Source organism: Molothrus aeneus, chromosome 1 (assembly GCF_037042795.1).
Source record: "Molothrus aeneus isolate 106 chromosome 1, BPBGC_Maene_1.0, whole genome shotgun sequence".
Classification (NCBI taxonomy): domain Eukaryota; kingdom Metazoa; phylum Chordata; class Aves; order Passeriformes; family Icteridae; genus Molothrus; species Molothrus aeneus.
The window spans coordinates 58,408,250-58,433,183 of record NC_089646.1 but is presented as its reverse complement, the minus strand read 5'-3'; the positions used below and the strand labels follow the sequence as shown (position 1 = coordinate 58,433,183).

At 33.2% G+C, this 24,934-nt stretch overlaps 1 protein-coding gene across 8 annotated transcripts in view; it reads right to left on the bottom strand.

Annotated features, from left to right (window-relative positions):
• LRRFIP2 (LRR binding FLII interacting protein 2) overlaps positions 1-24,934 on the bottom strand; it is a 55,678-nt gene that overhangs the window by 9,759 nt on the left and 20,985 nt on the right. For 2 of the 8 annotated variants that reach the window (XM_066557655.1, XM_066557679.1), the window contains exons 4-9: positions 9,408-9,452; positions 8,606-8,719; positions 8,085-8,156; positions 2,976-3,146; positions 2,600-2,692; positions 494-586 (exon numbers count right to left, since the gene is read on the bottom strand). In XM_066557655.1, the coding sequence (XP_066413752.1) occupies positions 494-586; positions 2,600-2,692; positions 2,976-3,146; positions 8,085-8,156; positions 8,606-8,719; positions 9,408-9,452 (588 nt within the window). The remainder of the gene's footprint in view (positions 1-493; positions 587-2,599; positions 2,693-2,975; positions 3,147-8,084; positions 8,157-8,605; positions 8,720-9,407; positions 9,453-24,934) is intronic. The other 6 variants (XM_066557670.1, XM_066557697.1, XM_066557664.1 and 3 more) reach the window with 3 other exon arrangements.

The window sequence follows — 24,934 nt, the reverse complement described above, 5'->3', positions numbered from 1 at the left end:
CCCTCCTTCCTACACAGGAACCTTATGGATGCTTCTCAAAAGGTCACTTCAAACCATCGTTTCAATTATGACTCTCAATACCCGAAGTATTTAATGTGTCATATCAGAAAACCAGCTTGGTCCAGTGTTGCATCCAAGCTAACCAATTATACAAGGATCAGAAGTGCAATACAGGAATGCGCAAGTTGGTTTTAGAAGTCAATTCAAGATCACATCTTTTACCACTAGGCATGCCATCAAAAATTTTGCAAAAAAATTGTAAATTTTCTATGTGTAACAGTTCATGTTACAGATTTAATTAGTACTACTGATCATTATTCAAGTAAAGTGTGGCTCATTTTCTGAAGAAGAGAAAGACTGCAAAACATTTTATTCATTTAAGTTCGGAGTGGCCTTAATTTCTTTGGAGTACACAGAATTCCTTGGGGTGTAGAGGGCATCCATCTACTTCTAAATTTAAAAAATTAGCTTTCCTCCCACATTTAATTCATACCCCTATTTTTTTATCTTTCCAATTAATTGTCTCCTGGAGATCAAACACTTCCTTGGTTATGGAGTCTATATTCTCCTGCATACGTTGATTCGCCTGTGGTAAATAGGATGAGGGAAGAATAAAAGAGGAAAGAGAAGTAAGGAAATGGAAAAAAAATCCCAAACATTAAAATAGATAAAGGAAACTAAGTAATAAAAGTCAACCAAAGAGTTTATGAGCATGGAAGTTACAGAAACAGTGTGCAGTTTAATGTAATATATTTCTCATTAATTCATGCAAGAGAATGGTATTTAATTCTATTCAATCACTGCTGTTGGGAAAACTTACTGCAGCTAGAGTTACTTTTCTTTAGTGACTGTTCCCACTGCAGTCTGTGGATAGAAACAATTACCCTGCTGTACTTTCCAGATACCTTCAAGTCCCTTTTGGAATGGAATATTATGGTTAACAATTGGTTTTATTAATTTTTTACAAAATAAAATAATCTTCTTGAAAGTATAAAGAAAGGAGTTTGAATCAAACATCTGGGAAGCAAAGGACAATTGCTGACTGCTTTCTGATACTATATGAATACGTATCAAGCACAGTCCTCCTTTTTTAGCTGACTATCACTGCATTTTGTTGCTTCCCCTGCAAACATAATTAAATGCTTAACTATGAAGATGACATAAGAATTTTAAGGGCTAGAGGCAATTTTTTTCCTTCTTAAGGAGTGAATTTGATTTTAAATCTGGGAACAGAAGACAATGTCTTTCGTTAGTGTTAATAGATGAGGAAAAGACACAATAGGTGGTAAATACGAGTCAAACCTTCAAAGGGACTGAATGTATTTGTGGCTATTTGAAACATGCTACATTCTATCAAAGTAAACACTCCAGAAAAATCTACTGTATATTCTTGGTTCATATACTTAAACCCAAGCAAAACCCCAAACAAGAACATGCAAAGCTGTTCTTTAATTCTCAGTGAAGTCAAAGATAACAGAGCAAGCAACAGCGCCACAACAGAACTTTTTAGGGCTTTTGGTTGTCAGCATTTATGCTAACTCAAAATGCTGATACTTAGGATAATCTTAATCCTTTTCTTCTGCTATTAAGTCATATCAACTCCAGTTCATGAAGCATAATACTTCTAAAACAGAGCTGGGACTTTTCAGAAAACATTTTGAGTTACAGTACCTACCACCTAGAGAGCACAAGAATATAGTAAAAATAAAGGATCAATGAACTGTTACACAGCTTTTGAAAATGACAGTAGGACACTTTGGCCTATACACTTAAAGATAATAAATTTTTACTGCAGTGAAGAGATGGTGGGAAAATTATGTAATACTTGAACTACAAGTTCCAACTAAAATAATTCGGAAATGGACACCCAATATACACTGACAATATACATTCATATACATATATATATATATATATATATATATATATATATATATATATATATATATCTTTGTGGACCATTTTAAAATGAAGACTGATAATAACTCTGGGATTTCATGGTGGGTGGGTTTGTTTCCAGAAACAAAAGGGAAAAGGGGAAAAAGAACCAGGTGAGAGGGGAAAAGAACACACTGCACACCCAGCAACATGGTTGTGGCCCAATAACATGCTGACCAGTATTGCTGTGTATTATGCTTGATGGGTAAGCAAACAAATATTCAGTATGGCAAACTTCAATTGTTGATACTCATAAAAATCTGAAATAACTGAAATGGAAACTTTTGGGAGAGGAAAAGAATAACATTTGGTATTATCCATGCATCAGAACTTTTAGCTATGGAAAATTATTTTGGCCACACAAATATTAATTCTGCCCTCACAACAAAGAAAAGATACTAGGAACATTCATGAGAGAACCACAATTTCTCACGAGAATTAAAGGCTTTGCAAGATGTAATACATTTGAAAACCTTGCAGAGATATTTTCAGCTTCATAAATTTAGGAGGATCAGTAGCTTAAATTTTACACACTGAAACAAGATAAATTATTTCTTAAAAATGCAAGATAGTATTTAATCCTGTTTTGTGCATGATTCCCATTCAAATCTTACACCACATTTATTTGCACAGGTTCTATCCTACACTCATATGAGCATACCTCTATCAATTCATCTCTCTGTCGAAGGCCCTCTTTAAGTTCATCCAGCTTATGCTGCAGAACACTGCAGGTGTGTTTCTGTCTTTCCAATTCCTGTATTAAAGAAATCAATTATTTGTATTTATTTTGAGTTATGTAAGAAATTGCTGCAAGGATTTGAGAAATTATACCTACCAAGTAGTTAAAAGACCACTGTAGTGGTATAAATTAGTTGTCCAGACACTTACTACACAGAAGATTTTATTTAAAAAACTGTAGAGAGAAAATGTCATAAAGATTTAAGCCCAATACTAGCAAGTAAAGCTACTCTGAGTATTTTCAACTGTTCTTACTAAGTAGTCCAGATTTCTGTACTTTATAATTAGGAAAAAAATACCTTTGACTTCTCTTCATTCTCCCTATAGAACTCTGCTATCTGTTCTTCTTTCTCCTCAATAACATCCTTTAAAGTATCCACTTGGTAAATCAAATTGTTTTTCTCGTTGTCTAGTTGAGCATTGGAAACCATAGCTTTCTTATACTTCTCTTCAACTTCAGCTAGCGAATCCTACAGATAGCAGAAAAGTTGACATTTAGTCCAACTTTTTGATGCATTGTTATAATGTTAAAATACCACCATAATGTTAAAGTATGAGATGTTAGACATTAAAATTATGCAACCATTTTTGTTTATGAAATATATTCTTTAGAGATACCAAGTAACAGTTTAGTTCCATTATTCAACTTCAGTCATACACAGCAATGAAAATTTATCATTACAAAAGCATGAAAAATACAAGATAATATTCCACTCGCATTTTCTACTCTGCCACATCCACAGCAACTCACGGGGATACAGTAGTAATATCACAGCTTCACATTCTAGTGAATACCATGTATCTAGTAGTAATGTCATTACTCAAGGCATGCATGAGAAAACAGTTCAGAATGAGGCAACAAAACTAACAGAGAGAACGTGGACAATTAAATCTGTAAAAGAGACCACAAAAGTAATTCCAAGAGTAGCTTTAACTTAATGCTTGTTATTTAAGTAGTGCCCTATGAACTTAGATACAAAACTTTAAGACAGCCACATTATTCCAGTAAAAAGGACTCACTATTTAAACCGGTATTTTATCTTTGGTTTACTTACTAAATTTTTTTTAAAAAGCATGGAACTTGGTTTTTTACCTAAAAGTGTACCTTGCTATATAGCCTCTGAGACAAATCTCCCCCATTCACCATTTTATTCTGTTTTTAGTTATAGTTGGGGTTTTTTTGTCAGACTTGTAACAAATGTCAACCATTTAAATAGTTAGAAAACTATCACTCCAGGCACTTTTAAGCATGCCTTTATTTCAATATGCATTATATAGAGGTTGGGACTACATGGTCTTTAGGGCCATTCCAACCTCTTAACATTCTATGATTTAAAAATAATAAAAATTTATTTTCAGAGTCCTAACTTTAGAATTGAAAAAGAACTATTAAGCCAATCCCTGGATCAAGTAGATCTAAGTCCTACAAATCTCCTTGTACTACTTCATGTAATCTGTTCCTCAAAGACATAAGTAGCATTATCTCCATTTTTAAATATTTGTATTTTGACAGTAGAAGCACTAGCACAGTAAGGGCATGAAGCTTGGGTTTCCAGAAAATAGAACACTACAACTAATATATTAGGAGAGAAGGTGGCAACAATCTAAGTTTTCTAAGAAAATACTGAAGATTGCTATCTGTTCAACAGTAAAATCATGCAATCATTTTTGTTTTGGAATTATAGTCATGTCTTCTCTATGGAAATACCATGTCACAGTTCAATATTCTGCTATGAGAAAGTAAAAAAATTCCCTATCCCCAAACACTATTCTACATTGTAAATCTCCAGTTTGGGAAGGGTGTCCTTAGAGAATGTATTTTATCTTTTATAATTTTATCATAATCACATATATTTATTTCACTGAACTCTGGAAATCTCTGCTGGAGAAATACAACTTTTTGAAACCCCAGAAAAAGAATTACAGAAGAATTACAGAAGATCAGAAAATAATTACAGAAGATCAGAAGAAACAAAACAGTATAAATTGTGAAAATATAAGACAAGTACCATTAAAATCTGGGAAGTAGTAGTAAACAGCAAAGATGACTCAGGATAAGAAAAAAGAAAAAAAATATAAACATAACTGTGTGCAAGTAATTCTGAAGATTAAAACCAGAGAAAGCATTTCTTTTTGTGATGCTGTAAATACAACAAATCTTGTAAAGATTGGCAAAACAAACTGCTAGAGCGAGCAGACCTAAAGACTCTCAAAGAATAATCCAGTTTAGAATTAAAAAAAAGGAAATAGTAGGATTATAATGAAAGCTATAGTAATTTCACAGGGAGGTATGAAATGTAACCAAAAAGAATGCAACTACGGAAAAAGTCCAATTTGATTATTTTTGTGAATGTGGTGACTGGAGCCATGTAGTAATTTAGTTCCGCAGAGATCTCTGGATGCCAGCTGGTCTAATCTCCTAACTAAAGAGGGTCAAGACTAAGACAAGACTAAAAGACAAGACTGGCCTGGCATTTAAACCATTGTATTAGAATGTCATTAATTAAAAAAATAATGGCAGGGGAGGATGAATCTGCAGTTACAAAAGAGGAATATGTATACTAAGAGGATTTGTATACTAAAGAGTGAAAACTGCTTCTGAGAGAAGCTAAGTTATGTCTAAGTCTCTATTGGGTTGAAAAAACTGAAACATTGCAAAGACTTCTTTGCAACTGTCTTCTTTTCACGTATTACACACATTCCCCATGGTTCAAGAATTCCATGTAGCTTTCAGGGAGACTTCCAGTTTGATTTTAAATAATTTCTAAACACTTGAAGGAGGCTGTAGGATTTTTAAGAACACAGCAGATGGAATGAAAACACATAAGGCTCTGCACATAACCTAAAGCTATGAAGAAATACCACACACAACTTTATCAGTAAAGTGCTATAAAAATTAGCTTGCTCAGCTAGAACAAGATGATTCAAGCCAACAGACATCAAGAGAGTGCACTGTTAACAGCATAAAAGAAAAATTTTGAGGAAAGACACAGAATTCCTTTCCAGCTGATGCAAATAAATACATAAAAAAGCAATAAAACAATCAAACTGAGACAGCAAAAGATTTGAAGACCTAACTAAACCAGAAGTAGCAACATTAGAGTTTATCCTGCTGTTTATACTGACACCCAGTATACTTGTAGCCAGGTAAAACCCATACTTCTACCAGCATAAGGGCAACCAGAGAGCTTAGAAGGTAGTGTGTTTACAAATCCCCGTTAGTCCAACACTGGAAAAAACCAACCAACCAACCAACCAACCAAAAACCCCAACATTTAAATGCAGTGTAAAGCACATATTCTGGTAACTCTTCTATAACATACACAAGACAAAAATGATTAAGTACAAGTTGAGAAAAAGGCAGTACCTTCCTAATTAAAAAAAAAAAAAAGGTTCCCAAAAGAATCTCTATGGAATGTGAACTAACCTAGGAACATATTATTCAGTATTAGCAACAACATAAAATGCAGATGAATTCTGAAAGCCAAGCATAGATTAAGATCTTACTATTGCACACTGCGCTCTTTGGTAACTGTAATGGATTACAATAAATAATAATTCATTAACCACGAGTCAGAACAGTAATCATGAGATGCTGGCAAACACATAAAGAATGAGATTTAGATCCATTCTGAAAATATGAAGCAGTCTCACATTACACTTGATCTATGCCTCATATGCTATGTCTAATAATCCTGTACTCTACTACTCTTTGAAGTCCTTTTAATATTCATATAACTAAGCCAAAACATACTTCATCTGAACATATTGATATCAGGTTTAAAGTTTCCTTCAAAGGTAAAGTTATACTTCAAAGAGGAAATAACTTTTGCTACACTAAACAGCTCATATTACATGTTTTCCCCTTACTATATAATCTAATATATTGTTAAATTGAAGACATTCAAGTAAGCTGATAAATACATCACTGTTATATGCTCTAATACAAGAAGCATTCATTTAATTCAGTCTCTATGTGGATATAAAACATATGAAAAGTTGTCTTTACTTTTAGATAAAACAATTCATAATTAGATAATAGAAAAGAGAACAGAACAAATATCCTGGAAAAGATTTGCAAGCCCCATAATTTTTTGAATTCTGTATCCCTTCAATACAAAACAGTGAAAAGCAGGATTATTTTAAATTTACTGCACTGTTAATTGTGTGAAAATGTATAAAAGAAAGGCATACATACTAGTTTAAACAAGTCAAAATATAGACAAATCTCATGTGGAAGACTACACCTAGTACAGGTAGTTAGCTCAGTGTGCTGCTGCAGTACAAACTGCAGATTGCACCCTTGGTAGGGGGAAATGTCTGGAGCTTCCAGCAAGACCAGCGATCAGGCACTGACCCTTTGCACAGCAAGGTGCATGGGAACCTGTGGCACCAGCCAGGTAACCAGCCACTCTGAGATACAATGGGAGCCAATGGCTCAGCAGGAAAACCCCACACCCCTATGTGCATGGACTGTGGATACAAAATGGATTGCTTGGCTCAGGGTCCGTTCTTGGCAGCACCCAGCTTGATCTCAAACTAGTTTTGTGTGACCCTGCCATGATTAAAGTACTTATAAAAATCAGATGTCTGAGACTCTGTTATGGGAAACCTGTGGCCAAGCCTGTAAGGAAACCTTGACTGACAGTGTGAGAATGGTGTGTGTAGCCAGTCTAGTGCAGCACCCATTGACTCACTTGGTGATTCACTGGAGGGTTTTGCTCCCAGCAGTGAAAATCTGGGGTGGTGGGAATATGACTACCACAGTGGATGCAGGATTGTTTCCTTAGCACAGACAGGAAAGTTTCCTTAGCACTCATTAGCCTAATGCTGAAAAAACCAATCTGTGATTTAGAGAAAATAATGGGAATATAAACCAGCATAATTTTTTTTTTTAACGGCAAAAAATTAAAACAAAATTAATTTTCTCCTGCAAGCAATATGCCTGCCAAAATTAATTGCAGTACATCTTTCAAAATTATTATTTTGCTTTTGCTTTATAATATGAAGTATTTGCTGAAACTTGGAGGACTAATTCTCAAGTTCTTTGTCATAATTATCTCCCATTTCTTTGTTCCCTACTTAACACCTAGTAATTATTTTGTATATCTGTTTATTTGTTAACAAACCTCTAAAAATATAAACTGAATACCTCATTATCTTATCAGAAAACACCTATTTATATCAAAACATCAAAAAGTATTAACTCTTCTAACTGTAATCAAATAATAAACGTGCAATCTCATATACATTTTAAGCTGATGTTCTTCATGCATTAAAACTTAGATACATGCTTTAAAGAAATTTTAAAATTTGTTAGTGAAGCCACTATACGTTAGTGAAATTGGAGATAACTCCATTATGCAAAACACCCATTCCAAATGCATGCTTGGGAGGAGCCCTGATACCTTTAATTCTTTAAGTCCCTGCATGTATCTCCCTTCTACATCATGTATCTGGTCCTTAAGATCATAGATATCCTGCAGGACATAGGAATGAACCATTGCATAAGAAGTATGGGGAAATAATTTAATATTGAAAAAGCATTAAAAGGTTTACATGCACTTCTGTCAAATGACAAAGCCTGCAAAAATTCCCAGAAATTAAAATTAATTCACAACAACTTGATGGAAAAACTTAATGGATGGAAAACAAAAACTTAAGGTTTTGTTTATAACCCTAGCTGCAAGACAACTCAAACAGGACAGAATTGTTTGAAATTCAATGTAAACAAAGTCTTATCTTAATAAGCTAAACTCTTAAACCATAATTACAAACACAAACCAAGATAAAATACCAAGAAAGTAAAAAATACTTCATGATTGAAAATTACATCCTCATAACATTTTCCTATTATAACAGAAGTTCTGTATTAAAAAACAATCTTGCTATTTAAACTAGCTCCAAATTCTTTAAAAATGCAATTCACCCGTAATTCACTGAGGGAGGCATCAGGATCCACCAAACTACTCGCATCTCCACTTCCTCTCCTAGATGAGTTGCCACTCTGAGGAGCTGCACTTACTGAATTGCGAGATGAGGGCTTAAGAAAGGGAAAAACATTGTGTCAGGAATCATACGGATATTTCGGGTATACTTGATAATACTCTTTATAAATTTCTTCAAAGTCACAGAACGGTTTTCTCTCTGGTTTTTCTTAATACTAGCTTACAGACAGTATGTTCCATTGGGTATTTTCCAGTACCTGTGTTTCTTCTTAGTAAAATCTTGGTTTCTTGTTGATGACTTAGTGTACCAGAACATTAGAATTTTGAGTCATCTATCCAGAAGATATTCATAAGACGGCTAATAGTGCTGAAATACTGTAGACATTTACAATATTTCCAAACTATTATAATTCCTGCCATCCAGGCTTCAGAAGAAAGCCTACAATGAGAAGCTATCATACAGATTTTTATAGTTTTAGCCTCCTAAATTTTAGCCTTACCTGGTAAGTATTTCTGACATGAAAAATAAATTTTATAGAAAATTATTACTGGCCAAAAGAAAACTAAAGAATAATTCTTTTCCCTCAAGAAATAAAAAGGCATAAACCATTAATTCTGGGGAATAAAAAAGTTTATCTAAAATTATTTTTGCAAGCTAACCCTGACAAAAAATACAAAGAATACACAGAATGTACACTTTTTGAATTAATTCAACACTTGCGATTTGGGAATGAACACTGACTTTAAATAATTTTAAAAGTTTTGAAAATTAAAAACTCTTACCCTTGAAAATATTTCTGAATGTGATTTTTCACTTTTTTCTTCCAGCTGAAAGAGAATAGGGAACATGATTACCTTTCGTAATAAGGAACTACCAAATTGGCATCTTTTGTTCAAAGAGACTGAAAAATAATTTTAAATGAAACCATTTCAAAAATTTCAGATGTTAGCATAGATCAAGACAGGAAAAATAATATTTAGCTTAAAAAACAGTTTTTACCTTAGTTGCAACATAAATGCAAAGAAAAAAGCTTGTAAAGAAAAAAGCCAGAAACCTTTCTTTAAAGTTTTTAAAACGTCATTACCAGTACTAAGCAACAAAACACACTTACTCTTTTAAATTTTAAGTATATTTAAATATATATTTCAAGTAACATTTAAAATGCAAGAGTAATCACTACAAAACTAGATGGCATAACAAATGCAAAGCTTCATGCAGGTACACTTAAGGCACTCAGTGACAGCAGGGTGAATGCCCTAGTTAACAGAAAACATCTGTAAGTTCAATCTCTTTAGTGTCACCTGTGATTAAATCACAATAAAACTGGTTCAGGTAAAAGCCTATAACTGAATTGTACTAAGTAAACGCATTCTACAAAATAATTTCAATTCATATTTTATCTACTGAAGACTAAGGAGAAGAACTACCACACTCCCTTCTTACTTAGGAAACTGCTATTGCAAAATTGTATTGTAGATGTCCACATTTTCTACATTTCTATGAATGAAAATAAGTGGGATTAGACATGTATTTAGTATGGTGTCTCACATGTCCTGCTTCTCAAAGAACACCTATTTTTCTCTATGCCAGAGAGAACAGTTTCGGAGGTCTATTGCAATCACAGAAGAAACAAACATTACTTTTAAGACTTTTCTTTTTCCTCCTATTGTGGTTTCTATAAAAGCAACATTGCTTCTTCATGACAAATTCACTACCTCCAATGATGTACTGAAATTATAGATTGCAAATATTTGTTACCAGTATTGATCTGAAGGATACATTTAGACTAAACTAAATAAAAATATAAATTTCAAATCTAGTAATAAATAATGATGATAAAACAAGCAACTGAGAAGGCAGCATAACTACCAGTCTCAGCCTCCACATTTCTTTTAGCACAGCATTTATTTCAGAAAGTCAGCTTTATTATGGGAAAAAAGTGCTAAAGTTTAAGCTGGAGAAATAATGAGTCTCTCATGATTTGAGAATGTACAGATGATAAATAACATTAATTATTACAACTTAGCACTGTAACAGTATTAATATATCTAAATGCAAAGTCACAGAAAGCGGTTATGAGAGTAGTCTAGCTCTCAGTCTCCCATTGAAAGCAAAACCACAGCCAACAGCTGTGGTTTGAACACAGAGGTTCTGCAGCCCTGCTGTAACCTGACAGACTGCAACAATAACGTCCTTGTGGAGCTTCTTGGAGTGTCTGGTCTGAACTACTGAACTGCAGTGTGAGGTTGCTGGCCCTTCTTGCACTGCTTGGCAAGGGTACAAAGAATTTGGCTCTCACCTAAGCAAGCAATTACACATTGCTGATCACCACATACCGTTCCTTTTGCTCAATTAAATAAGCACAGTGCTCTCAGCCTCTCTGCCTACCTACTGTATCTGCTAACCCTAAATGCTATTTCAAAAGATATACCTAAGAACAGAAATTTGCCTTTTACTCCATGCTATTAAACACAAAAGTTTTGCCTGCAAGTAACAAGAATTTTTAGAAGTTACAGCATCAAGAAAGAGAAGGTGGCTAGGTTTGGTTTAAAAAATGTTCAGCCTAAAGGGAGCTGCAGAGGAAAACCATCATAATAATTTTCCTTTAACGTGATCTGTTGATTGACATGGGATTCTGTACAAGTGCATAGCCAGCAAGGAGTGCTTCAGTAATGGATTCTGAAAAAATCTCATACAAGATGAAGGAACACTAAAATGGACTAGTGCGGATACAGTTCTAAGTATTTTTGTCACAAAAAGAAGTAATAGTATTCCAAAAGTACACAAAAACCTCCCTAGCACACTAAATTTCCATAAGAAAAAAAATGTAAAATATTAGGGTCTTTAAAAGATTGTTAAGCTTACCACACACACACACAAAATTGTGAAGTGTTACACTTGTCACATGCTTCTAGCAACACGCAAAATCTCCTTTAAAATAAGGAGCATGCTTTTTAAAATTTCACTCAGTACATTTTTATATGAAAACAAGCCCCAACTCCGCAATAAACCAAGTTGCAATTAAGTAATTTAGAATACTTTAACAGTATTTACTCTTTCAGAGTATGAAAAGAAAATCCATGGTTTTGCTGTATTCACCACAGTGTAAATAAAAGCATTACACTCACACTATTCAAAACTTGGCCATAATCTGCATCGGAAACAATGCTTCCCCTGTGGTTGGAACGACTGAAATAATCAGCAGTAGTTTCACTTTGATGAGAAAAATCAGAGAACTTCAAAAGATAAGGAGAAGGTGAAAGAGAACTGAAGATGACACCACTGAATGAACAAAAGTTTATTAAAAAACAAAAAAATCCTACCTTAAATCTCCATTATTGCACTAAAAACAATGAACATTTATTATTGATTCATCTTCCTCAATTAGAGTAATATAAAAAAACCATAAAACTAGACCAAAGGGTTTAGTATTAATTTAAGGTCAAACCCAAACTACAAAAATTAAAAAAAAAGTTTTCAGATCATAAAAGACAGATTATATAAACTGATAAAAAAAAAAAATTTTCCCTACAAATGTTGTCTTTTTTCAAATCAACACAAATCCAACAGTGCTAGCTATAATCTGGGCTTCTTCTCATTGCTGAGTTTAAGACATCTTAGACTAGAAGGCAAAGTTACTCCCCAAAGATATATGTCAGACTAGCACCTAAAAAGTTGGGGAAAAATACTAGTACTACACGTTTCTTGTTAAAAAAGGCAAAATATATCTAAGCACAATTACATCTGCCATGGGAATTCAAGTGAAATACTCAACTGAGAAACATTATGCATGTAAAACACAGTATTAAATGGGAAGAGTAGGTTTATCATAACCTTATTGATAGCATTCTACTTCAAAAGGCAGAAAGTTAAAACTAGAATACAATCTTCACAGGGAAAGTGATTATAGGAAGAAAATGCTTCTATGAATAGTTTGAAAAGATATTGTCCGTATCCAATTCTCACCATTAAAAAAAAGTTCTTTATACTTGACGTATGTGATTAAAAGCTAGTAAGATGTCTAAAAGTTACATGTATAACTGGTGTACAAAAACCAGTTTACTGATGAACAACTGGCTCAGATTATGCTATTTTAGGACTACAGAATTTGTATTTGTTGTCACTGCTATGTTATGTTCTATTTCTCTGACAACAAAATTTCCAGCTATTTTTCAGCTACATCTATATTTAAACTAGTATCTTAATTTTCATTAAATGTAGCTAGCTAGGTAAATTTTGATAGCTGGAAATTTGGCTAAACTTTCCTATTAAACTTACATTTCACAAAGTAGAGAGATACTGGAGAGAATTCTTCTTATTTATTATGATTACAGCAAAAGAACAACTCGGGCTACAATCTATGACAGTATTGGTCAGTCATTCAAAGTCCACTTTGCTGTTGAGAGGTCCATATACCTAATAAACCTTGCTGTCCCTCCTTCTATACTTTTTGTAGTCCTAGTATCTTTCCCAATGGGGTCATCAAAACAGATAGATTTTAAGATGGAGAAGCATCATACAGTTTCTCACAAGCGTTTTCTACCTTTTACATCTCTCCTACTTACTCTTCTGATTTTCAGAGAGAACTAAGCTGACTTCAAATGCATTATCCAGAGTAAAACCAAAATACAAGACACAGAAACAGTAGGAAATTAATGTTAAATTATTCATAAGATTTTTACTCATCTGCTTTTCAGGATTATTTCATTAAACAAATGCTTTGAACCTTATTAAGCATTCACTAGTGTGACTGAATGTACCTTGGCATGACTGGTATAACATATACACAGTGAGATCTTATATACATATATTCCTATATATCAAAGTATATACTTTTAAGAGATTATCTCAGTGTTAATAAAATCTAAGGAGACAAGCAGCATTTTCACAATGAAAGAGACTATACATGTATGTCAATACTTGTTACATTTTAGAACTTCATAAAGCAACAGCAAAATTACCTTTTCCCTACACCCTCAAAAACTTTCTCTGATATCTCTTGTAGCTAAAAACATTCATTTCTGACAAATGTGGTTTTATTTGTTTAGTACATATAACAGTGTTAATATGTGAGAAATTTTAAAAAGGACTGAACATTTCAATTTAGCCCACACTAGAACACTGATAACTTGTTTTGTGTGGCGTGACAAATGAGCAGCTATATCAATGAAACTTAGACAATTGTTCTGTGGCAGAAGCAAAATAAATCTCTTTAAAATCACTCTGCAGCACAAAGAGCCAAGTTTAGAATGATACTTTTAATACAATACAGACCCAAACCCAATTTTTTCTCATTTTGGATACTCATCATAAAAATGAGCAAACTTCTTACTGCATGATATAACAGTTTCCATTAATCCTCTTTCCCAAAAGAAAGACTATTCCACATGTACTGTAGTGTGTTTCATGTGCTTGCCCCATCTATGACATAGGGTGGTAACCCCAACAATGTGCTATACTTCAGTTACTAGTTGTTTATTACAAACATTAAAAAGATATTTAGAAAACCAAATTCCTTCTACAGTTTACTGTGTTACTGCTAAAAATTTACATCTTGCTAAAAATCACATCTCTGACAAATCAAAACTTCTTATGCCAAATGGAAAAATCAAATCTGTGTGTTGGTCAGTGAAACGATCCCAAGTGGACAAACTCGTAACTGCTGATGTGTTAATACCAAAGCATTCATCAAATCGTGCATAGGAATGCTCACCACAGGACTACTTCGGACTGAGCTTGCTCTTGAAGAATAACTGCATTCAGATGGCTAAAGAAAAGTTATGAAGGACACTTTCACAACTTTCATAGATTTTTGTCTGCAGAAAACAAAGATAATGAAAGAAACAACCAGAGGCCTATTATACTAAGAGTGCAAGAACTATTTGAGTTATGTCATCCATCACCACACAACGAGGCCTCAGAAAGAAGGAATGAAGTACCATGTATACCCAGTCTCAGCCATTATCATGCCACACTCATACACTGTAATTCCTATGCACAGTCACATATTCTCTTATCCTATCTATGCATTTCCAGTTAGTAGCATACTTTTTGTAGAAAAAAAAAAAAATTAAGATTCTCAGCAGCATTTTTTATTGCTTTGAGGCATGTCTATTTCCATGTGTCACTAAGAATTCCCTTAAAAAATAGCCAAATACTTTAAAAAAATCAAATCTTAACTAGCTGCATAATTAAATTAAACATTTAAATTTCAATTTGGTTTTAACTGCTTGGAAGCCTGCAGAAGTTTTAACACACCCTGGGAACTGAAGCTATGCAGTACATTTAGTGATTTTATTTTACAGTCACTCATGCACATTCTCCTGAAAGAGTTAAGTTTAAAGGTGCAAGGCTGAAATCTATGCAGCGAATAATAAAAGCAGCTCTGAGCAAGGCAACTTAAAAACAAAAAAAAATTACCATTTCATGCTGCTTTGCCCCTCCCTATGAAGACACCTCCAGCAGAAATTAGAATTATATTTGTATCAGAGCTATAGCTATAGCTATAGCAGTCTTTATTGTACTGTTCTCTCACAGAATCTTCTAACATTTTCTTGAGAGCATATGCAAAGCCAAAAAACGTAAATCATTCATTTGTAATCCAACTGCAAAAGAAGATCTCACTAACTAATTAAAAATACTACATAATATTTGATGGTTTTTTAACATAGGTTTAGCGTGTCTCTAAATGGCAGTGTAAGATAGATTTGAACTACTATATGCAGCAAAAGGCATGAAGTTTCAGACATTCATGCCAGTTTTTAAAGATAACTTTTTGCAGAGCTGCACTAGCCTTTCTTATGGCACTACTAGCTACTCTTGATTTTGTAAAGATGCAGATTAGGTTTTTATGCTATTGCATTTTTTCAAGTTTATTAAATTTAAATATAGCATCCTATTTAAAAGTATTCAAGGTCTATTTACCGCAAACTTCAATAATCTCCTGATTTCCATCCAAATGCTTAACTTTTTAAAATACTGGTTTGGTATTATACATGCAGTTGTTATTTAGTATGCTTGAAATAACTTATTCTAACCCCAGTGCTCTTCAGTATCATTGTTGCATTCACCAACTTTAAGCTTGCCTGTAGAAAGAGCAGTAAAACAGCAACTACTAAAATACTTTAAAGAGGCAATTTAACAACATTAAGAAAACGAAACTGAATGCCTCCACAAAATTATACACAGAAAATGCAATATAAAAATATTTTAAAATGCACATGTAATACTGTCAAACCTCATGGCCATACAATACAAATTTAAGGCAACCGTGCATATGGTGCTTACAAAACAAACTGATACTTCTTATCAAACCAGTGTTTAAAGGAGACACCTATGAAGAAAAGTGTAATTTTGTATTTATACTGGGCCACTCAAACATCTAAAGATAAGTAAGACATTGTTTTACATTGTACTAACCCTGTAGCTCCTAGCTGGTGCCATTGGATCACTGTATAGAGAAGATGACTATAATGTGAAGAACAGAACAAGTCAGAAATACTTTTTCTGCATACACACATTTTTAAATTTATGTTCTATATTCCACTAAAGTCCTAAAGATTTAAATATTAAATTTTAATCTATCTATAGTAGACAGAAACTGTCAGGAAGGGTGGGAGAGCCTCCAAGAAAACCTCTTTGAAATAAATTTTAACATTATCAAACCAGTCTAGTATTTTTTCAAGTAGATTTGTGGAAGAGAGTGAAGAAATCAAGTAATTATCAAATAACATGTCAGTTTTCTCTAGCTAGTTATTTAAACCTGGCCATGACCACAGCTGCAGGCACTGGAAGATATTACTCATCTCATGATATATCAGTATTTTATAATTTATATTAAGATGGAAAAAAGTACTGCAATGGTGTTAAACACTTAAGAGTTTTTGGTTGTTTTTAAAAGACAGGAATTTGAAACAGCAACTGTCACAGCTTCTGGTTGTTTTCTGTATATCACACAGAATCATGAAACAGAAGTTATTTTAAATTTAAAACCTCACATGCAGAACAGAGTAATCAGCATGCCACACAATGATTTTATAAAACACAACCCTTACAAGCAAAAAATACAACTGTTACCGCTTTTCACTGTAATAATTGCAAGTGTCATAGAGATAAGTTAGTGTCACATGGCATAAGTAAACAAAACCACATATACATATTTTATGTAAATAATTAAATTTATAAAGAAAGAGGAGACAGACCCAAACATGGTAGGAAGGAACTGGTTTACTATATCCAAGGTTGCTATAATTTCTTTGATCATAGTAAATTCCACTCTGAGGGGCGAGGAAGGAAAGAAGAGAGAAAACAAAGGTTGCATCTGTAGATCTTGCAAACAGAAGTTTTATCTTAACATTACCCAAGCATTCCCAAGCTTAGACCTTGTGCAGAATGCTGTAAAGTTTTCCCTAATGTTGACCCCAAATCCATTTAGCTTTCTTATACAAGTAAATAATAAAAGCCTCAAAACTACTATGTACTTTGTATATCAGCATTAACTGTATTTCTAATGCCATGCTCAAACAGAATAGTACATAATTTTGGTATTTTTCCTCCATAATAAAATAAAAATTCCAAAAGCTTAAGAAGTGCAGCAAGAAATACATGAAAAACATAACTGAAAAGACTTGCTAATAATTAGTACAATTATTTACTTAATCTTTTTTACATTAGATACCATCATGAATCAAAGCATTTTGGGGAGAGAAAAGGACAGAAATCCCTAATAATTGAATTGGGGCTGGATACTAGCATAGCCTGTACCCTACCACTATTCTTTACATCAAGTACACATACTGAAAGTCTAGCAATTATATTTTGGCTTATTTCTGTTGGGTTTTGACTCTCTACAAAAATTGCATATATATGCACATGTAAGGCAAAAACTCATGCACACATACAAAAAAGAAAAACCAGACTGATAAAAACATGGCAAAAAGTAGTGCCTGCAGAATAAAGCACTTCTTATCTTAATAAGCAACAGAAAGCAGAAATACTCATATTGTTCATTTGTTTAGGAACTAAGGGAACAGGAAAATACCCCTTCAAGAGCACATGGAGAAATGCTCTAATACAATAATAAGTAAATACAAAATTACTTCAGCCTAGTCTCAACACAAGCATCCACTGCTGTTTTGACCCCTCCCCCAACTCCTAATGCAGTTGCTAATTCATCCGTACTGAAAACTGTCTGAAAAATTACATCCAAAATATTTCATTTATTGACACTATATTCACATGTTAAACACCAAACTTTCTGGAATAGTTTTTGCACAATCAAAATAATCCTCATGCCTTTTTCAGTAAATCACTGGATTAACATCAAGGTCTATGGCAAATTCAATCTGCTGTACATCTACATTTAAAATGTTTCTAACTATCTGATAGAGGACAAGTGGGAGTAATAGAACATGTATCTCCATCCCAACTGAATAAACTTTAATCCAGAGAATTGCCACCTTTAAATAGTTCCAAGAGCCTTTTCCAGGCCTCCAAAAAACAAGATTTGCATTCAGCTGATTCCATTGATGGTATTGCAGTGATACAAAAACAGTTTCACACACAAATTGGAGGTCAGAATCTGATCAATATGAGGGGGTTTTTTTCCCTAAAAACATTTATGAAAATGTCAGGAAGCTAACAAATTTTATCCATGATGTTACATACTTAGTATATTTATAAGGAATATTATACTAGAAAACTATCCAATAAACCTTTATGGGAATAAAGAGCTTTCTCCTTTGAACTTTGAGATTAACTGTAAGCATGACTCTAAAAATGAAATTTAGAGAACTAATACCACTATATAACAGCATCTTCAATCTTAAAATATAAAGAAGACAGACATAAGGATTTAAGGGTTTTATCACCTAAAGCAGAAATAACACAGAAAATTCTAACTACCTAATTGGAAAAACAGTGTGAAAGCCACACTTCTATCACTGTGTTAAAAAAAACCTGGCAATTGAAACTATAATCACCTCTATCCTCATTAATATAGGCTTGGCTTAAAGCTAGTGCTCACATCTCACAGAAGAATTTAAATCAATAAACAAACTAAAAAAGCTTAACAATACAGACAAATTTAAGCACTATATTGTGCTTGCCTATCTGCTAGCTAATTCAGATAACACTGCTATTTAAACAAATACAGCTTTTTAAGCCGCTTAAATATTCCTTTTGGTGGTACTTGTTGCTTGCCTCTTCTTAAGAAACACAGATTTTATGTGGCATAATACCACTGAGAATGTGATGCCATCTACTATCACTTCATAAAAATATGACAGGCGCCTTTTAAGTAAAGATATACAAACTAGCTGCTTATTCTCTGGACTGAAATAACTTTCCATTAGATTACGTTAAAGTTTCTATGTGGTAATGTAGAATACAAATAGATGCATACACACTTTTTCCACCAAGGATGTCTTCCAAGTCTAATCTGTATGAGACTTCACTACAAAGTTTAGAAATAACAATACTAGAAAGTGCTTGCTGTAAGACAGGTGTCTTTTCTCTCTGAAAAAAATTACACATGCAGGCTACAGAAAGTGTTAGAACTGTATAACTATTCTACATCTGAACATATGAGAGTACAAATTTATATACTTTTTAAAGTATATAAAGAATTTAAAGTCACTAGTTAGTATCATCACACCTTAGAAATAATGCACAAAAACAGTCTTCCCGCAAAGAGATGCAAAGTATTAACATACAGGGACCAAATATCTTGCAGTTCTATCCTTAGTGTTGTCATACTAAAGTAAAAGAAAATTAAATTAAGTGAAAGTCACAATGTTAAAAAAAAATTAAATTGCTTTTATTTCAAAGACTGACTAAAAAGACTTACAAAAAAATTACAAGAAAACATATTCTACTAATAATGAAAATTTAAACATGAAGGAATATGCATTTATCCAGATCTGAACTGCTTTCTGAGGCTGGACCACTTAATAAAAATTAATCTTTTTCCCCAACAGCATCCCATTTTATGAAAACTGAGATAATTTTGGACAGCACTACACTATGTGAACTATTTCATGTGATTTTAGTAATAGAATTTTAAATAGTTAAACCAAGTCTTATATGGTAGATTTCACTAAACTGAGACAACATTTACAAGGTTATGTAACAAAGGGCTCATCTCCACACAGGTAAAGGACTCAAAGGGAACATCTGCTCCATTGCTGAGCTGTGCAATTCACCATGATGCAATGACCTTCCATGGCACCTTACAGGCTCAGGAAGGTCATTGCCTATGGGGTACAGGGAATGAAAGACTTCACAGGAGGAAAGGGAAATAGTATTTTGTGATCAGGGAGGAATTAAAAGGAATAGAGGAATTAAGTGTTTTCAGGAGGAGCAAATGTGTGAAAAAGAAGGAACAGTGTGATGAAAGGGCCAGCTATGTGTAAAGAGAATGGGAATCTACCAGAGTTGGCAACTCTTAAGAATACAAATAAAAACAGCTTCCTAATAATAGTTTAGCAAGTGTCTCATGTTTCTTGCCACTCATTAACAGCAAAATTTGTTAAGTTTATGTTTCTTTTTTTCAACTTAGAAAACTTGAATTTTCACATCAGGCTTGTTTTTTTCCAATTCATTAAAAAATTTAACAGGTATTTTGACTGTAGGTAATGTGCAATACAATATACAATTTAATATCAACCTAAGCCAACAGAAAAAAAAAACCCTGACGGTAGTTTAAAAATATGACCTTATATAGTGGTAGCATGCTGGAGTATTGCCCAGTATAATTTCCAAAATGAGGAGTAATGAGAGGATTTGAAGAAAAAATATTTTTGTCTATTGTTACATCTGAAAATTTCTTCTAGACATCAGATTAACACCAGAAATTCCCCAGATTTCGATTTTATATTTGTTTATAAGTTAATATAGCCAAGATTTAGTTAATATTAGTTTATACTGTATTAATATTATCTCAATAGTTCCAATACATCCAGTATTACCAATATATTAAATGATATTTTAATATTGTAGATGTAATTTATAGCCTATGGTCCTTTTTGTGTTACTAAAAGTATTACCTACAGGACCCATAAGTCATTGGATCAGTTTTAATCAACTTAACTATTTATTTTTTCAAAACAATTTCTGTCTCTAATTACTACCTCCAATAAGCAACCTTGCTATCAGAGAATGAAGACAGATCACTCAGACACTTATCATCCCGACACTTAAACTGTTAATAGTTTAAAAAGTATAACAGTCTACTAAAAAACGTTTAACTTGCCTAAACTAGGAATACCACAAATATACAGAAATACCCATTACTGAAAAGGCAAAATTTCTGTATTTCAGCCTTGTCTGTTGTTCTAAAATCACAACATAAAAGAGAAAAATGTCTCCTGTTTTAACTTTTAATAACATCTTCGTACCTGTCAAGACTGATGGACAACCTTTTCCATTTCATTACTTCTCTACATGTGATTTTAGTAATAGAATTTTAACTATTCTATTAGTTAGGGGACATTGGGAGAGAGCAACTGAAGAGATTAATTCCCTTCACACCTGTAAGTGTTCTTTCTTTCAGCTCTCACATTTGCTATCACAAAGTACTTGATTACATCAATCATTGCAGCAATCCCATTAATACCGTGCTCTATAAGCATGCTTTCACCCAACTACTGCTTTGGTAAGTAGACATAGAAAATGTTACCATGTGAACACAACACATTAAGTAAAAAGCGTGCTCATTCCAAGTAACACACCACAAGAGCTCTCCTTTTGGAGGTACTTGCTTGGCTCCTGTGAGATGCACTGACATCTGAGGAACTCTTGAGAATGAAATTATAAAAATACATTAAGATATGAAATAAATTTTTAAATTTAATTTTATTACTCTTCACTGAATGACAGAAAATAACCAAGGCAGTCCAAGAAATTCTAAGTAAGCCCCCCAAAAATGAGCTTAGTTATCTGCCCAATTCAAACCCTCTTGTTTAGACAATAGCCAATTACTTAATCTCCCTCTTAGCATATTTGCTATGTCAGCCAAGACAAGAGCAGATCTGAGCAAATCTATATCAGCTCACAAGTTTCTAAGAGTTGCACATAGCGTATTTTACATGTTTTCTTGATAAAGCATTTATTGTTCAAAATTATTTGGTAAAAATACTTGTGTGGCAAATTGCAGAAATATTTAACACTATAACTTGCACAACATTACATAAAATTCAGTTAATCAGAAAATACATTTAATTGCAAAAACCTCTTAGCAAGTGACAATCACCTTTTTTTAAAGTCACACAAAGAAACAGCTCATTCCAACTTCCAAAATACATAAAATCAACCTTTTATTTTAGTAATTTGTCCCTTTCCTGGCCTGTATACCCAGATCAATGACCAGCTGATTTCTATGTAGATCCAAGAGGAGGAAAATGTTACCATAATCTCAAAAAAACTGTTCTTTAGCAATATATATATGGCCTAAAGATGACATAAAAGAGTCTATACAAAAAATATTTCTGTTAGCAGTCTTCAGGATACTTTACATCATTTGGCTAAATATTTTGCCATTAATGAATAATATATTCCCACCTTCTCCAAGAAAGAGAATCCTGCATCATACCAAACTCTTCTTCAAATTGTATCTTAAGGTACTGATACCTTTTCTTTCACAAATACTACAGACACACAGTAATACTCAAAGTGCAAGAAAAAACTAGAAGATTGAAACATAAAAATACATAAAATACATTGAAACATAAAAAGGTAGTTACCTTTTTAACACTGATGGACATAAACTACCAGATGAACTTAAACATTATATGTGACTTAAAATTACTAAAACTGCAAATAGTTATGAGACTTGAAGTGTCATCCTCTCCATTAGAAAAAGGAACCAGAACCCAAACCCTTTTTTCCTTTGGTTTGGTTTCTGAAGGCTGTGATCAAAAAGAAAAAGTATATAGTTTGAACACAAACCAAATGTGAATGTCGACTGGACTGGTGAGAGTATCTGGCTCTCTCTGCATCTTCCTGAGAAAGAAGAAATGCAGAGTTATTCTATAAGGAAGGAATAAAAACCCTGACACAATACCAGGAAGCCAAAGTGAGCAACATGCTTTTAGCACTTTTAATGCTATGTGTCATTTTGAATAATCCATGGTGGCAAGTAAACTCATTCAAGTTAGAAGAACTCATTTCACCTGATTTGGGTAAGTATGCCAAGATATCACATTAGGTAATGTAAGTAAGGTGGTTAATATAATTAATAATTAGTGTTCAGTAGTCAGTTAGTCTTTCTTATGATTAATATATTAATGCAGAAAAAAACCACAAAACTATTTAAATTAAGAAATAAAAGTAAAAATAGAGAGCTTTACAAAATTTCAAGTACACTATTAAGAAATGTACCCTATAATTACCACATTCAGATTTTAAGTACTTTACAAAGTTATTTGAGGCCTAAGAGAAATTATTATTCTCAGTTGCCTCATATATATTTTGCATTTTTTTCTCTATTAGAGAAACAAAGCTTAAGCAAATTGACCATTTTTAAGTTCTACAGCTAGTTTTGCTATACAGTGACAGTGAAAATAATAAACCAAACTCAAAATCTGAGTGATGACAACTAGCTAAGGCACCTTAATAGCTTTTTTTCTGTTTAAGGATGAGAGAACGTTCATTTTGCTTCACACAAGAGAATATGTGAAAGAAGCAAGACAAAAACCACAACTAATTTAAAATCAAAACATATTTCACATGCCATAAGCATTTCAAATTGTTACAGTATGAAAACATGTTAAGAATATCCTTAATTTTAAAACTATCCCATTTGGAGGCTACAACAGGGTTCGAAAAGTAGGAATTGCTCCTTAACTTACCTATTTCCTACCGTTTTCAATATATTGAACTATTCTGAAGATTGTAAGCCAGTTATTTATAGAATTAAAGGCTTTGTCTCCAGATCATAGATGTGTATCTAAAGACTAGATTTCTTCTTGCTTATGGTCACATGGTTATCATCTGCATTTTCACTGGATACATTAATTTGTTTAAAACTATTTTACAACTATTCAGTATTCAATAGGCCTATTTAAAACTCTGCCAGAGAATTGCCATGGGGGAAGCGTAGGTTCTTTTCATAATGATATTTTAGTCTTCCTCTCTATACTGTTTGTTTTGAGTTTTAAAACGAATGCTCAAGCTATTTAACTTTTCAACACAACACAGTTAGATCATTGCCAATTTTAAATACTCTTTGTATCTCTGGACAAGTATATCTTAGTAACATCTGCAGCAGGCAAGAAGAAAGTTTGCTACTTATATAAGATTCCTCTTAATTGCTGGGTAACAAGTCTCTTCCTGACATTCCATCAGAAAATAAAAAGCCTGTCTTAAACGTTCAGCATATTCAGGTCAAAGGATTATGCACTACACTACATATTGCAAACAGATAGGTGCTGCTGGTATCTCAAGCTTGATTTCTAAAAAGTTCAAGTTAGAATTATGCACGTTATCCAATACAGAGGTTACATCTCTCAACCCAGGAAAGGAGTGCACATCTGTTTAGAAATCTACTGCAGCAGATGTGCCTCTTAGGACTGCAAAAGGAAGGAGGCATTCAGCTGAGTGGCATTAATTTTGAGTGAGATTCCTCATAAATACTGTATTTTAAAAACCCTTGATCTCAAGCAAAAAAAAACTTTCAAAGGTACATTCCACCAAGAAATACAGAAACTATGCTGATCTTGAGAACATGAGAACTAATGTATACACAAATATCAGATAGGCAAAGAGACAATAATGAGTGAATACAACTTTGCAAATAAAATTCTAATGACAGTCTTAGGATTTTTCTACAGATATTAACTGCCATTGTAGTTTTAACTATTTTAAATGATGGCTAGTCTCAGCATGTATTACTTAAATCTTGGTGATTCAAAAAATTCCCACAGTGAACACTTTCCTAAAAACCAGAAAAACCCCTGACATCTCCCATATACCCTTTTAAGAAGCACATGAATTTTGTGAAAGGAACCCTCTAAAGAAACTTTGCAATTAAGTCAGTCTTACTCCAGTGCTAGGTAAAATCATGGAAAATCCTATTCTGGGAGGTACTAAAAAACACCTGGGGGAAACTCAGTCATTGGTCACAGCCATGATGGCTTCATGAGGGGAAACTCCTGCTTGTCGAACCTCATTTTGTTATACAACAGAGTAATCCATTTAAGTGACCCAGGAGAGATGGTAGACTGTATCTTTTTTGACTTCAGCAAAGCTTTTGATACTTTCTCTCACAGGATCCTTCAAGACAAAGTGGCCTGCACATAGCTGAATAACCATG